This window comes from Prionailurus bengalensis, chromosome E2 (assembly GCF_016509475.1).
Source record: "Prionailurus bengalensis isolate Pbe53 chromosome E2, Fcat_Pben_1.1_paternal_pri, whole genome shotgun sequence".
In the NCBI taxonomy this organism is placed as follows: domain Eukaryota; kingdom Metazoa; phylum Chordata; class Mammalia; order Carnivora; family Felidae; genus Prionailurus; species Prionailurus bengalensis.
The window spans coordinates 42,731,896-42,747,922 of NC_057352.1; the positions used below are offsets into that span (position 1 = coordinate 42,731,896).

At 42.4% G+C, this 16,027-nt stretch overlaps 1 protein-coding gene across 1 annotated transcript; it reads left to right on the forward strand.

Annotated features, from left to right (window-relative positions):
- The first annotated feature begins 150 nt into the window (after positions 1-150).
- On the forward strand, positions 151-14,520 carry CMTM2 (CKLF like MARVEL transmembrane domain containing 2). Its single transcript, XM_043599403.1, has 4 exons — positions 151-548; positions 675-833; positions 13,069-13,170; positions 14,133-14,520. The coding sequence occupies exons 1-4, from the start codon at positions 276-278 to the stop codon at positions 14,364-14,366; spliced, it is 768 nt and encodes a 255-aa protein (XP_043455338.1). The 5' UTR covers positions 151-275; the 3' UTR covers positions 14,367-14,520.
- The last annotated feature ends 1,507 nt before the right edge of the window (positions 14,521-16,027 follow it).

Below are 16,027 nucleotides of genomic sequence, written 5' to 3' on the forward strand. Positions count from 1 at the left end.
GGCTGGGGCCGAGGCTCCCGCGCGGGGGTGGGCGGCCCTGGCTAGGGCCGGGCCCTTGACGCCCACTCCGGTCCTCTAGGTGTGAGCGAGGTGCGACCGCAGGGAGACGTGGCGCGCGGGGCAGCGCCGGGCGTTGGCGTTCGCGCGTCCCGGCCGTTGAGCGGGACCTGGGAGCGGGTGGGTGGGCACCAGTCTCGCTCAGAGGCCAGGCCTGTCCGGCGCCAGCAGGAGAGAGATCGCGCAGGAGGTGAGAAGTTAAGAACTCCCACGCAAAGATGGCTGACAAAGGCAAAAAGGGCAAGAAGGCGGCGGCGGCGGCGGCACCTGCATCGGCGCCCGCAGCGGCGCCGCCGTCCCCTCCTCCAGCTGACGAACCAGGGAACAAGAAAGACCAAGAGGACAAGGAGATCAAGAAAAAGCCAAAGTCGGTGCAGCCCAAGGATGAAGTGGGCACCAGGAAGGGGTGTCGCCGCTACATGTGGGAATTTAAGAAAGGCAATAGAGAGTTCTGGGTGATCGGGCACGCCGAGGTCAAGATCCTGAGCTTGGTAAGTTGGGCTGGTACCCCAGGGCGGAGGCCCAACCATGAAAAGAGGGTGAAGGAGCAGGCTCCAGAGGGGCTCTAGAGTAGGGGAGAGCCCTTTGCGGTAGCTCAGGTATATGTCTCCCGGCAGGGCTGCCTGATAGCTGCACTGGTACTGTTCACGGGGACCAGCGTGCACCCTCTCCTGATGCTCATCATCACCATGGAGATGTCCATCTTCTGCTTCTTCTTCATCACCTACACCCTTGCCATCAACAGATACATACCCTTCATCCTGTGGCCCATTTCTGTAAGTGAGAGGAGGTGGGGACCGCCTGAGGCTGGTGTGCATTCATGGGTGTGTCCTGAACAGTGACTGAACAGAGAAACACCCTGCACCCTCCATATTTGTGCCCCGGCCTTGGGTTCAGCACCTCCAGGGGGGCCAGGGTAGGGGAAGCTGAAGTTAGGTTACAAAAGGCTCTCAAAAACCCCAGCTTGGGGACGGGGAGGCCTCTTACCTACCTGGTGGTCAAAGGAAGAGGTCTCTGCCTTCCTGGGACTTTGCTCTCCTCAGGAGGGGTGGCGTAGCAACTAGCTGTATCCGCCTCCCCCCCCCCCACTTCTGTGCCAGCTAACAATTGAGTGGAGAGATCACCCCAGAAGGTACCCCATCCCCAGAATTCAAAGAAGAAAACCCATCTTCCCATAAATCAGTAAAATAAAATGAGAATTTTTAAAAAATCACTTTTAAGCAGTCTTAGATCTCTAGTGACTATCCCTGTAAAAGATGTTAAGCCCAGAAGAATGTTCAGCCCAAAGCAGGCATCCATTGGAACAGGAGCTGGGCAAGTTACCCAATCACTCATAGCCTGTTTCCTTCATCTGTAATATGAGGACAGTAATAATCTCTCATGGGATGGTGCCTGAGAAATAAATACAAAGTGCTTGATGCTGTGCCTGAGGACTTCTGGACTTGAATCGTAGAGCACACCCACCTAACTCCCACCTCACTGCACATTCACAGCAAGCCTCCAGAATCCTAAACTTAAGAGTTTCACTTACTTTACATGTGAAATGGTCCCAGAATGGCCACCTAACTTACCCCCAGGTAACTCAGCTAGTAAGTGGTGGAAAAAGGATTCAAACCCACCTTTGTCAGTGAAGTCTGAGTTCCTAACTACACTCCGTCCTGCTTCCTTGTCAAAAGTTATTAGGGCCTAGGGATTCATAGGTCTCAGGGAGGTAGGCAAGAACCCCCAATATAGGGAGAAAGGAGAGGAGGACCAAATACGACTCTTGGGAAAGGGGTGAGCAGAGGACAAAGTAAAGGAACAAGCAGAGGGCAAGCTCCCAGCCAAGGAACTTGAAAGATACTTTTAGTTCCAGCAAGATGAAAGCTCAATAAACCCTGAAAATCCTCCTGCTGCACTTCCCTAAAACTACTACGGAAAGTGCAAACACAACTGCTATAAATGAATGGCTGAGCTGGTAAAAAGGGAAACACACAAGTGCCAAAAATGAAAAACAGGAGCAGTGATCAAATAACCTGCTGAAGTGTGGGTAGCAATGGCCTACGAAGTATTACCCCAGGAACCTGGAGTATGGATTTTCATACACTCTTGAGTTAAAGGAGATGAGGCCTTGGTCCTAAGCAAAATGGGGATTTAGATCTGAGACCCCTGTGTAAAGCCAGCACCCTGCAAAGACTGAACCCTTAGGGAAAAGACAGGCAGAGAAGACACCTTTCCCCACCAAACAGAGGAACAAGAGGCCTGTTCACCTCTGCCTGAGCTTGGAGTGGAAAAAACAAAAAAGACGGCTTTGAGAAATAGAAGCCTTGAGCCTGCATTTTGTACAGATTTGGTTTGAATTTTTACCACCTTCATCCTGGAAACCTTCATACAGCCTAGAAAACTTGTGCCTTGGAATTAGAATAAAATGATCCCAATTTAATGACGTTCTGATCATGTCCTTGGAACTCCTGACAGAAATAAATGCAAAGTCACAATCAAAGAATAAAGACTGGAGTGCTTGGGTGGCTCAGTCAGTTGGGGGTCTGACTTCGGCTCAGGTCATGATCTCATGGTCCATGAGTTCAAGCCCCGCGTCAGGCTCTGTGCTGACAGCTCAGAGCCTGGAGCCTGCCTCAGATTCTGTTCCCTCTTTCTGCCCCTCCCCTATTCACACTCTGTCTCTCTCTCTCTCTCTCTGAAAAATAAATAAACATAAATTTTTTAAAAAAGCATAAAGAAATTCTCACAGTACAGGTGGGGGTGGGGAGAGACTTGTCAAAAATGAATGCACGGTTCAAAACTACAAAACACCTGATTTTAAAATCCCCATGTCTAAGAATTGACAATCACCAAACATAAAAAAAAAAGAGGAGGATTAGAACCCTGAGAATATGAGATTAACAGAAGAGCTGTCTGAAAATAATAAGAAATATACTTAAAATAATTAAAGACATAAACAGAGCCCTAAGAACAGGAAAAGACATTATAAAGACAGAATAAAAAGATCTTTTTTTAAGTACAAAATACAATGTCTAGAATTAAACATATAGTTTTTGAATTAAAAATGTCAATAGATGGGTTATAAAGCATATCAGACAAAACTGGAGAATGAGCAAACTGAAAGATGTGGGGAAATGACCCAGGATATAGCACTGAGAGATAAGGACAGAAAATAGAAGAGAAGTTGAGACAGAGAAAATAGAATGAGAAAGTCCATCATAAGCCTAATAGGAATTCCAGAAGAAAAGACTCAAAAGAAGGGAAGAGAGGAGGGGCACCTGGGAGGCTCAGTCAGTTAAGCGTCCAACTTCAGCTAAGGTCATGATCTCCCAGTTTGTGAGTTTGAGCCCCATGTCAGGCTCTGTGCTGACAGCTCAGAGCCTGGAGCCTGCTTCTGATTCTGTGTTTCCCTCTCTCTCTGCCCCTGACCTGCTTGTGTTCTCTCTCTCTCTCTCTCTCTCTCTCTCTCTCAAAAAAAAAATAAATAAATATTAAAAAAAATTTTAAAAAAAGAATGGAGGAGGGGAAACATTGACTGAGAACTCTCCAGGTTTAATGAGTGACATCACTAAATATGGCAGTGTCAGAAATGCCAAAACTCTGTCCCTCCACTAAAGCAATGATCAGGCTGTCAAAAACCATCAGAAACAACTTTTTCAGAACTCTGGAATCCAATTTTAGAAGCTTACAACCGAGGGAAGGTTAATAATGAAAGACGCTGTTGGGTGTGATAAGAGAGTGTTGTGCCATTTTAACATACCTCCCCGCCATCCTTCATACCCAAGCTTCTCTGTTACCATGAAGATAACAGCCCACATTCCTAGTCACACTCTTTGCTGGTAGCAGAAGGAACAACACAGACCTTGCTCTCAAAGAATTATGGTTGTGTGTTTTTAACCTGTCTGGTGACTCTTTGAGGGATGGGCCCTCACCTGCCTCAGAGCTTTCACGAGGCTGAAGTGGCCTCCTGGACAGCATTTGTCAAAAGCATTTAAAGGCCTATCTACTAACCATAACCACATCTGATTGGGCAAGGGACATCAAATGAGGTAACCAATAGACAGACCAGAAGTTTGGGAAAGAAGAGGCTGGGGAAAGAGATGCATGGGGGAATAAGGACTCTGAAAAGCTACCACATATACCAGGGAATCCAGAAGGCTACACACATGCCAAGGACTGGACACATGCTCAGAAAAGACCCTAAGCTTTTGCCTCTTGCTGACCTTTACACTCTGTACAAGCAGCAAGGGAAAACCGAGAGTTCTAAACAGCCTGGACAATTGTTGAAGGAATACCTCAAAACAAAGCCAATTTGAAAAGACTGGTAGAGTATTTTTGTTTGTTTTCAGATATTTAAGGAAATCTCTTTCAAATCACTACCTGATTTGCTAGCAAAACAGGGACTTCAGTTGCAGTACGGAAAGAATAGTCTTAAATAGTTTAGAAAAAGTCATCAAACATACAAATGAGTACAGCTCACAACAATCAACAGCAACAAATCCTGGGAAGGAAGGAGAACGTGGTTTACAGAGTAACTATATGATAATATTCAAAATGCCCACAATTATAAGGCATGCAAAGAAACAAGAAAGTATGGCCCATTCATGGGGAAAAAAATTAATAGAGACTGCCTCTGAGAAAGCCCAGATATTAGACTTACTAGACAAAGAGTTTCAATCAGCTGTCTTAAAAATTCTTAAAGAACTAAAACCAGGAGAACAATTTATGAACAAGTAGAAAATAACAGCAAAGAGAAATTACAAAAAGGAACCAAAAGGAAATTCTGGAACTAAAAGTAATATAACTGAAATGAAAAACTGACTAGTTTGGTTTAACAGCAGATTTGAGCAGACAGAAGAATGAATCCATGAACTTGAAGATTGATCAGTTGAGATTATCCAGTCTGAGGAACAGAAAAACAAAAAGAATGAAGAAAAATGGAGAAACCTATGGGACACCCATCAAGCATACTAACATATGCTGAATCCCAAAAGAAAAGAAAGAGAAAAAGGAAGAAAGAATATTAGAAGCAATGGTCAAAAGCTTTCCAAAGTTTATAAAATACAAATTTACACATCCAAAAAGGACCAAGTAGGATAAAGTCAAAGTAATCCACACTGAGACACTCATAATCAAAATGTCCAAAGATAAAGACAAAGTCTTGAAAGTCACAAGGGCGAAGCAACTAATGTCATATAAGGGGCCTTTAATAAGATTAACAGTCAATTTCTCATCAGAAACCATGGAGACCTGAGGCAATGGAATGATGTAGTTAAAGTCCTGCAAGAAAGAAGATAAAAACTGTCAACTAAAAATTCTATCTTTCAAATTTGCTATCTGTTATGAGTTGAATTGTGTCCCCTAAAAATATGTTGAAGTCCTAACTCACAGTACCTGTGAATGTGACCTTACTTGTACATAAGGCCTTTGCAGATGATCTAGTTAAGATGACATATTAGAGTGGGTTCTAATCCAATATGACTAGTATCTTTACAAAAAGGAGAAATTTAGACACAGAGACAAACACGTCCAGAGGGAAGATGATGTGAAGTGACACGGGAAGAAGATGGGATGGTGAGACAAGCCAAGGAACACCTAAAGTTACTAGAAGCTAGAAGAGAGGCCAGAACAGATCATTTCTTAGCATCTTCAGAGGGAGCATGACCCTGCCAACACCTTGATTTTGGACTTCTGGCCCAGAACTGTGAGACAATAAATTAATGTTGTTCTAAGTCACTTAGTTGGTGGTACCGTCTTATGGCAACTCCAGGAAATGAATACAATATCCTTCAAAATTTATCCTTCAAAAATGGAGGAGAAATTAAGACATTCCTAGATAAACAAAAGTTGAGGGAGTTTGTTGCTAGTAGAACCACACTACAAGAAATGCTAAAAGGAGTCCTTCGGGCTCAAACAATAGGATACTAGACAATAACTTGAAGCCATAAAAGAAATAAGGAACACTAGTAAAGGTAACTACATAGGTAAATATAAAAGCCAGTATTGGGGCACCTGGGTGGCTCAGTTAGTTGAGCGGCCAACTTCGGCTCAGGTCATGATCTTGCGGTTTGTGAGTTCGAGCCCCGTGTCGGGCTCTGTGCTGACAGCTCAGAGCCTGGAGCCTGCTTCGGATTCTGTGTCTCCTCTTCTCTCTGCCCCTCCCCTGCTCATGCTCTGTCTCTCTGTCTCTCAATAATAAATAAATATTTTAAAAAAAATTTTTTTTAAGCCAGTATTATTGGGGCACCTGGGTGGCTCAGTCGGTTGAGTGTCTGACTTCAGCTCAGGTCATGATCTCACAGTTTGGGAGTTCAAGTCTAACATCAGACTCTGTGCTGACAGCTCAGAGCCTGGAGCCTGCTTTGGATTCTGTGTCTCCTTCTCTCTCTGCCCCTCACCCCCTGCCACCAAAATAAATAAACATTAAAATAATTATTTTTTAAAAAGCTGGTATTATTGTATTTTCAGTTTGTAACTTCTTTTTTCTGATACAATTTAAAAGACAAATGCATAAAACAATAATTATAAATCTACGTTAATGGGCCTGTATGTATAAAGATATAATTTGTGACAAAAACAATTAAGTTTTTGTGTACTACTGACACTAAGTTGGTATCAATTCAAACTGAATGATTGTAAGTTTAAGATATTAATTGTAACCCCAAGGTAACCACTAAGAAATGAACTCAATATATAGAAAAAGAAATGAGCAGGGAATTATATTGATACATTACAAAAAATTAAACACAAAAGAAAGTAATAATGGAGGAATTGAAGGACAACAAGATATGATATATAAAAAACAAACGGCAAAATGACAGAAATAAGTCCTTATCAGCAATTACTTTAAGTGCACATGGATTAAACTCTCCAATTAAGGCAGAGATGATCTGAATGGATTTTTTAAATGATCCTATAATAGGAAGAAGAGAGACTCACTTTAGTCCAAAGATACAAATAGGTTGAAAGTGAAAATGGAAAAAGATACTCCATGTAAATAGTCACCAAAAAAGAGCTGAGGTGGCCATATCAATATCAGATTTAATGAAAGACATGAAGTGTCAAAACCACACCTAGGCATGTCATCATGGGGGCACTGCTGATCACCAGAAACAAAGGAAAACTTAAAATCAAACCAAGAGAAAAGCCAATTTACCTCAAAAAAAACAAACAAACAAACAAACAAACCCTCAAACTACTAGACTAACTTCATATTTTTCAACAGCAGTGACAGTGGCCAGAAAACACTAGACTAATTTCCTTAAAGGGATGAGGTGGCAAGAGTAAACTAAAGACATTTTTAAACAAAGAATGAAACAATTTCTTTTTGCTGACCCTCACTGAAAGAACTACTAAAAGATGTACTTCAGGAAGAAGTAAATCAAATCAAAACCAAACCAAAACAAAACAAAACAAAAAAAGTGTGCAAGGTAAAAAAGGAACAGTAAGCAAAGAGCCTAGTGAGCTTGTGGATTGACCTAAATAAACACTAAGACGGAATTGAGGTTTTAAAAAATATATTAATAGTTTTTTTGGGTTTTTTTTTTTTTTTTTGCAAGGGGAGGGAGGGAACACTATAACAAGGTAGAACCAAAGGTACAGCAACACAATAACATGTAAGACCACAGTACTGTATATGATAAGAATGAAAAGTTCTTGATTTGGGGGGAATGATTTGGCAATAATAACACTAATATATTAAAACTTAATACTGAATTCTACTAAAGAATAGAATTCCAGGATATATAAAATCAAACCTGTTGAGGAGAAAGAGTGAAAAGAGAATAAAGAGAGCTAACTCAATAAAATGGAAAAATAAAAAGAAATAAGTGTGGTATATGTTAAATAGAAAAAAGTAAAATTAAATGGTACAAATAGATCCAAATACTTTATCAGAGAAGATGACAAATATGAATGGAATTTATTCTTCGTTTAAAAGACAGAGGACTCTAAGAATCGATTTTTAAAATCCAGCTACATACTAAATTACAAGGCATGTGGAGAACAGTTATGAGAGATTGAAAAAATAATAAAAGGAAAATACTAACCAGAAGCTTTAAAACTAACTGGCGTAGCTTTAATACCAGATTAAGCCAATTGTATGTGGTTTATTTATTTATTTTTTTTAATGTTCATCTACCTTTGACAGAGAGAGAGAGGCAGAGAATGAACAGGGGAGGGGCAGAGAGAGAGGGAGACACAGAATCCGAAGCAGGCTCCAGGCTCTGAGTTGTCAGCACAGAGCCCGACACGGGGCTTGAACCCACAGACCGCAAGATCATGACCTGAGCCGAAGTCGGACACTTAACCGACTGAGCCACCCAGGCATCCCTGTATGTGTTTTTTAAGTATATGAAGAAGATCACTACTTACAGCAATTCTAAACTTGTATGCACCTAACAATATAACCCCCAAATATAAAAAACAGAAATGAATTATAAGGAATTAAAAGAAGTTCTAAGAAAGAACTGGCAAATAGCAACCATAGTGGGAGATTTTAACATGCCTCCTTCAGCAATTGATAGCTTGATCTAATGACATACACAGAACATATTGAACCCTACACCCAACAGAACAGCCTATGTATTCCTTTCAAGTACATTTGCAACAATCATAAAAATTATCCTCAATAAGACCACAAAGGAAATGTAAATAAATAACAAGAAATTGATATCCATACAGACCATTCTCTAACTTCAATATAATATAATTAAAAATCAATCAGTAAAATTTAACTCAATCCCCAAGTATTTGGGGGGAAATCTAATGTGTTCCCCAAACATATGAGGATTTCATGTTTATGTAGTATTCAGATACTATCTGTAGAATGTCCCTAAACTATTCAAATTCAAATCTATATAATTAGAAGACTGAAAATTAACAGTATCAAGAAGGTACCAAAACAAAATTAAAAAATGGAACTAAAGGGGCGCCTGGGTGGTGCAGTTGGTTAAGCGTCCGACTTCAGCCAGGTCACGATCTCGCGGTCCGTGAGTTCGAGCCCCGCGTCGGGCTCTGGGCTGATGGCTCAGAGCCTGGAGCCTGTTTCCGATTCTGTGTCTCCCTCTCTCTCTGCCCCTCCCCCGTTCATGCTCTGTCTCTCTCTGTCCCAAAAATAAATAAATGTTGAAAAAAAAAATTAAAAAAAAAAAAAAAAGGAACTAAAAAGAAGGCAATGCCAAAGATAAGAGTTAAAATTAAGGAAATAGGAAACAAAGATCCATAGTGAGGACTAATAAAACCAAATATCTAGTTCTTCAAAAAGACTACTAAAGCAGATAGACCCCAAGGAAAAAAAGAGAGAACGAACAAGGAAAAATATTAGTAAAAATACCAACAGGAGATTTTTAAAGATTACAGGGAAAATATGAACTTTTATGCCAATAAATTGGAAAGTTTATTTAGATAATAATTTCCTACAAAAAATATCACATAAAAATTGATTCAAAAAGAAATAGAAAAACAGGTTATAAAAAATTCATCCATGTTTTCATCTGGCATTTGTTTCACTCTCTACATTTAAATCTTCTGATTCATTTGGAGTCATTTTGGTACATGGTGTGAACCATGGCTCCAATTTTATATCCTGATGGCTATCCAGTTGTTATACCCTATCACTCAATTTATTCATTTATTAAATAGTATAACTTTTCCCCACTGATTTTAAATGGCATTTCTGTTAAATGTTAAAATCCCAAATGCAGGGTTTATTTCCAGACTTTATATTCAGTTTAATTGGTCTGTCCCTTTTTCCTTTTCTTTTTTTTTTATTTTTATTTTTTATTTTTTAAAAAAAAAATTTTTTTTTCAACGTTTATTTATTTTTTTGGGACAGAGAGAGACAGAGCATGAACGGGGGAGGGGCAGAGAGAGAAGGAGACACAGAATCGGAAACAGGCTCCAGGCTCTGAGCCATCAGCCCAGAGCCCGACGCGGGGCTCGAACTCACAGACCGCAAGATCGTGACCTGGCTGAAGTCGGACGCTTAACCGACTGCGCCACCCAGGCGCCCCCCTTTTTCCTTTTCTGTTTTAAACGCTTTATAATATGTTGTACTATCTAATGGGCTTTTGATATTAAAACCAGATATTATAAGGAATGTAAGGTATATACACCTAGGTTACCTAAATATGGCTATAAAAATCCTCAATAAAATACAGGCAAACTGAATCAAGCAATCTATAAGCAAGCAATACATCATGATCAAGCAGGGTATGTGTCAGGAATACAAAGATGATTTAATCTTCAACATTCTATCGGTACAATTCGCCATCTCTTATCTAAAGGAGAAAACCATTTCATCATCTCATGAACTTCAGAAAAACTATTTAGTTCATCTCATGAACTTCAGAAATACTAATTTTAAGAAAACTCTTAGCAAACTAGGGGCACCTGGGTGGCTCAGTCAAATAAGCGTCCAACTCTTGATTTTGGCTCAGGTCATGATCTCACCATCATGAGATCAAGCCCCACCTCAGGCTCTGCACTGGGCATGGAGCCTGCTTAAGACTTTCTCTCTCCCTCTGCCTCTCTATCTCTCTAAAAAAAAATAAAGAGGGGCACCTGGGTGGCTCAGTCGGTTGAGTGTCCAACTTCAGCTCAGGTCATGATCTTATGGTTCATGGGTTCAAGCCATGAACAGAAACTACAGGGTGTCTTAGAATAAACCCATTCAAAGATGTATAAGACTTTACGTAGAGATTATATTTTATTAACAGACATAAAAGTCTACATAAGTGGAAATATACACCATATTCACAGGTCTGAAGAGTTACTATCACAAAGATGACAATTTAAGGGGCACCTGGGTGGCTCAATTGGTTATGCATCTGACTCTTGATCTCAGCTCAAGTCATGATCTCACGGTTCGTGAGATCAAGCTCCATGTCAGTCTCTGTGCTGACAGTGCAGAGCCAGCTTGGGATTCTCTCTCTTTCCCTCTATCTCTGCCCCTCCCCGGCTCATGCACTCATACGTGCGCTCTCTCCCTCTCTCTCAAATAAATAAACTTAAAAAAAAGATGCCAATTTAATTCCATAGTAATCAATAAATCAAATGGAACTTCAACCTGACAGAGGTTCTTCCTGGAATCTCCAGGAACGTTTACAAGGTGATTCTAAAATTCTTACAAGGATAGACTCACCCAACAAGATATCAGAATTACTATAAAGCTTTGGTACTAACTCAGGGATCAACAAAAAGACTAACGGAATTGTTATGGACTGAATGTGTACCCCCAAAGAACATATGCTGGAATCCTAACCCCCAGAGTGACTATGCTTACAGATGAGGCCTTTAGAGTTTGCTAGCATTTTACTGAGGCTTTCTACATTTCTGTTCATCAGGGATGATGGTCTGAAATTTTCTTTTCTAGTAGTGTCCTTTGCTAGTCTTAGTATCAGGAAAATGCTGGTTTCATAAAATGAGTTTGGGAGTGGCTCCCTCCTTTTCAATTTTTTTGGAAGAGTTTGAGGATTGGTGTTAATTCTCCTCGAGATGTTTGGTAGAAATCACCAGTAAAGCCATCTGGTTCTGAGCCTTTCTTCATTGGGAGATTTTCTATTACTGATTCACACCAGAAGGAAATATGCATAGGAGACACAGACCAGAGTGTTCATTGTAGCAGACTTTGTAATAATAATTTCCTAAAAGGTAGAAACAGCCTAATGTCTCTAGTTTGGTTTATTCACAGACTCCATCAGTTAAAATTAATGAATTCAATCTGTGTTCTCAAAATTGATCAATCTCACAAACTTTAAGTTTAAAAAGCCAATGATAGAAGACACCTTTTATTTAAATTTAAATTTGTGAAACGCACAAAATAGTATATACTATTTATGAACATATAATATGGAAGAAAATACTAATACACTCTTGGGAAAAGTACCCATCAGTTCCACTGTGTGTAGTTGCCTCTGAGTGAGAGGCATAAAAGGGCCGGAATGGTGACACTGTGTCTTACTCCACAAAGTTTTACTTCTGGCTTTGTTTTCTTTTTTAAGAGATCTAAGCAAATCTTGCAAGATCTTAACATCTGTTTAATCTCAATAGTTCATGGCTACCAGAGGTGGGAGTGGGGATGAGTGTTCTATTATTTTCTGTATGTTTGAAATGTATTAAAATTCAAAAAACTGAAAAGGAAAAGAAAATGCCCAAGTAGCCAGGGAAGGTCAACCTGCAGAAAATAGCATCATGGAAACCAAGGGGAAGGGTGGGCCTTACTCAGTGCTGCAGAGCTGGCTGCTGCCCACAGGATTGAGAGGGTGCACGAGCTCTGGGTTAGCATCACCCCATGAGTGACGCGAGAGGAAGCCGGCTCTCTGTGGCCACGCTTTGCCCAACTCTAAGTCTGGCTATGCCAGGGAGTGACAGCAGGTGGTACTTGCAGGGAAAGTAGCCCTTCTGCGCGGTCTGGGAACATCTGGACCTTATCAGTAAGGTAAGGGAAACAAGTGTACAGGGCAAGGGTAAGACTGAGGCCACAAGGGATGGGAAGGAAGGCTGCTGATGAAAACAGGGGAGTGTCTGGGAAGTAGCAGGAGGGGCAAGGCAGGGGTTGAAAAGGCAGCCACTGGGCTCCCAACTTAGGGTGGCCGGAATCCAACAGAGCCTCCTGCCAGCAACACAGCCCACCCTCGATCCAGAAAGGAGAGCTGGTCCTGAGAGCATAAAGATGATGGGGGGTTGTACTCACCGTTAAGTTGTATAGTTGTGCAGTTACTTAAATGAGTATTCAAGGAAAAAAAATCAAAACATAACTAGCTACTGTGTGAGTTCAGGTGAGAGGCAGCAGCAGGGGAGCCTATGAAGGCAGTTAAACACCCTGGGCTTTGCATCTCAACTCAAAGAGCCCAGCCCTGCGGACCACAGCACGTCCATGCAGCCCATGTGTATTTATCTCCACCTATACTTTTAAAAGCAGTCAGAAGTTTGGAAACCATCCCCTTTGGAGGAAGCTATGCTAGGCTGGGTATTGATGGGGGTCTTGGCTCTGTTTGAGGCTGACTTGCCTATCTCTCACGCTTCTAGGACCTTCTCAACGACCTGTTTGCCATTATTTTCCTTGTGGGGGCCGTGGTCATAGCTGTGAAAAGTCGACAAACCATGCCACTGCACTACTTTATTGCTGTGGTGAGTCTTTAATGTTGGGCAGTTTATTTGCTCAGAAATCACCTCTTTTAGGGGCGCCTGGGTGGCTCAGTCAGTGAAGCGTCCGACTCCTGATTTTGGCTCAGGTCATGATCTTACGGTTTGTGAGTTCAAGCCATGGGTCGGCTCTCTGCTGTCAGTGCGGAGGCCATTTGGGATCCTGTCTCCCTCTCTCTCTGACCCTCCCCCACTCACGCTCTGTCTCTTTCTCTCTCTCTGTCTCAAAAATAAACATTAGGGGCACCTGGGTGGCGCAGTCGGTTAAGTGTCCGACTTCAGCCAGGTCACGATCTTGCGGTCTGTGAGTTCGAGCCCTGTGTCAGGCTCTGAGCTGATGGCTCAGAGCCTGGAGCCTGTTTCCGATTCTGTGTCTCCTTCTCTCTCTACCCCTCCCCCGTTCATGCTCTGTCTCTCTCTGTCCCAAAAAATAAATAAATAAATAAACGTTGAAAAAAAAATTTAAAAAAAAAAAAACATTAAAAAAAAAAAAAGAAAGAAAAGAAATCACCTCTTTTGGAGAATGGGTGTTTTCCACTGATTTAAGGAAAGGGCTTCTTTTCACAAAATCTTGGGACCCATGCAAAGTTTAAAACTAAAGGTGGTAAATGCTTCCAATGAAAAAACCACTTAAATAAAGATGATGTCCAGGGAGCCAGCCAATCTAATGGCTTTCTCCTCCTAGCTGCCCCAATCCCTGAGGCAAAGGGTCACACCCAGGCCCCTAACCATTGGTTTTAAGAGACAGGCACAGGTGGAGAGGGGTGGGGCAGGGAGGAGAGGGAGGCTGAAGCTGGAGGAGGGGCAAACTCAGAATGTCTGGTTGAGAAGTCTAGGAAGAGGAAAGGACGTGTTAATCAGCACCCGCAGACGAATTAGAAACAAGGAGGGAATATGCCAGCTTTGGAATGAAAAGCAAAAGTAATGGGCATCCTTTTTTCCCCCAGATCCTTATTGGTATGGCTGGAATGTTTGCTTTAATGGATATGTGTCTTCAAAGAAAACATTTCAAAGGCAAGAGGCTCAAAACCAATGTGCTGTTTCCTCCAAAAAATGAACGAAAGGTTGAAAAGCCAAAGGAAGCAGAAAACCCACCAGAAAAGGCACCAGAAAAGGCACCAGAAAAGGCACCAGAAAAAGCAGAAAAGCCAAAGGAAAAAGTAAAGGGAGGCAAGAAATGACGCAAAGGAGGCCCCTGGTATCAAAAGTGGCAGTGTGTTTTACGACAAATATTTCCAGTTTATTGTCTTCTCTCTAGAATGGTTTTCTTTTCCATCCTAATAACCAACTTTGCTTGAAAAAGAAATTCCTCTTTAAATGGATTTTAAAGCTTAACGTTGATCTAAACATTATTTTGTTCATTCAACAAAAGTTACTGAAAGTTTTGGTGCAGAGGGCAAGACCAGAGATGGGCCTCTCAGGGTGCCTGTAGGCCACAGGGCACACAAGGTTTGGGGTACCCGTAGCGTGGGTGACAGAGGCTGTCAACAGTGACCAGCCAAAGGGGCCAGAGGAAAACAACAGACTGGAAAACAAAATGGACATTTTATTCACATTAATTTTTTTTTTTTTTTTTTTTTTGAGGTTGGGGAGAGAGAGTAGAGGAGGGGCGGAGGGAAGAGAGAGAGTCCCAAGCAGGCTCTGCATCGGTTGGAGCTCATGACCTGAACCAAATTCAAGAGTCGGGTGCTTAACCGACTGAGCCACCCAGGTGCTCCCACATTGATATTTACATTTTTAAAAAGCATCCAGGTAGTCGCTATGAGAAAAACAGGTTGCTGGCCTCTCTTACTTTTACTTTGTAGCTTAGCATCGGTTCTCATCTGAGGTGTACTCAGGAAGAGGGCAACAGGGGTGGTATCATCCCCTCAGAGCTCAGGGCCTCTACCAGCCAGAGTCAGGCTGGCATCTGGGCCAGTCAGCCTGGGCACAGGAGGAACTGGGGGCACTCAGGTTCCCTCAGAGATGGCCAGCCAACCCTCTGGGACCTGCAGGGTCTCCCTCAATAAGGACCTGAGCATAAGCCCTGAGCTAGGCTCAGCTGGGCACCACAGCCACAGTTCCCACTCACAGGCCTCGGTCAGGGCCCCAGTCTCACTGGACAGACCGACCACGAGGCAGGAGAAGGGTCATCGTCATGAGAGGAAAGCAAGGTCCCACACTGATGCATGAGGAGCTGGAAGAGATGGGGGGTGGGGAGTAATGGGGTGCCCCCCCCCCAGCCTAGCCAGGAACAATGTGAGAGACAGGCTGAGAGGGTCAACTGGGCCGTGAGAGCCATGCTAGTGGCTTGGGCCCTTGTCCTAAGTGCCACAGGGAACCTCTGAAGTGGCAGGGCCCACCTCTACCAGGAGATCCCATACTTAGCTGCTGCTGAGAATGAAGCGAGGCTGAAAAGAGGCTGCTGCCTGGCATTCAGGTGGGGAAGCAGGCGGAGCCCAAACTTGGATGGTCCCAGCCATAGGGCCTCCACCATTCCAGTCATTACTCCCTCTGTAGCCCCCACAGCACCCCCTGCAGGCCAGGCAGGGTGAGGCAACCCTGCTGAAAGTGGGAGCAACTACAGGGAGTTACATTGTAAAGACAAACTCAAAAATGCACCCTATCCTGCCATGTGACCCCAAATTCCTCTCCTAGGTATTGAGCCAGGAGGAATGGTGTATTAGAATTTTCATAATAGCCAAAAGGCAAAAAAGAGCCTACAGGTTCAAAAGGAGATAAACCCAACTGTGCTACGTTCATAAGATAGAAATCTATTCAGCAATAAAAAAGGATAGTAATACAACACGGTAATAATGATAAAAATAAAAGATTCACAATGACTCTCACATATTGAGTGAAA

Coding starts and splice junctions, on each gene's coding strand:
- CMTM2 (XM_043599403.1), top strand. CDS start 276: ATGGCTGACAAAGGCAAAAAGGGCAAGAAGGCGGCGGCGGCGGCGGCA. Junction 549..674: donor AGGTCAAGATCCTGAGCTTG/GTAAGTTGGGCT, acceptor GTCTCCCGGCAG/GGCTGCCTGATAGCTGCACT. Junction 834..13,068: donor TCATCCTGTGGCCCATTTCT/GTAAGTGAGAGG, acceptor TCACGCTTCTAG/GACCTTCTCAACGACCTGTT.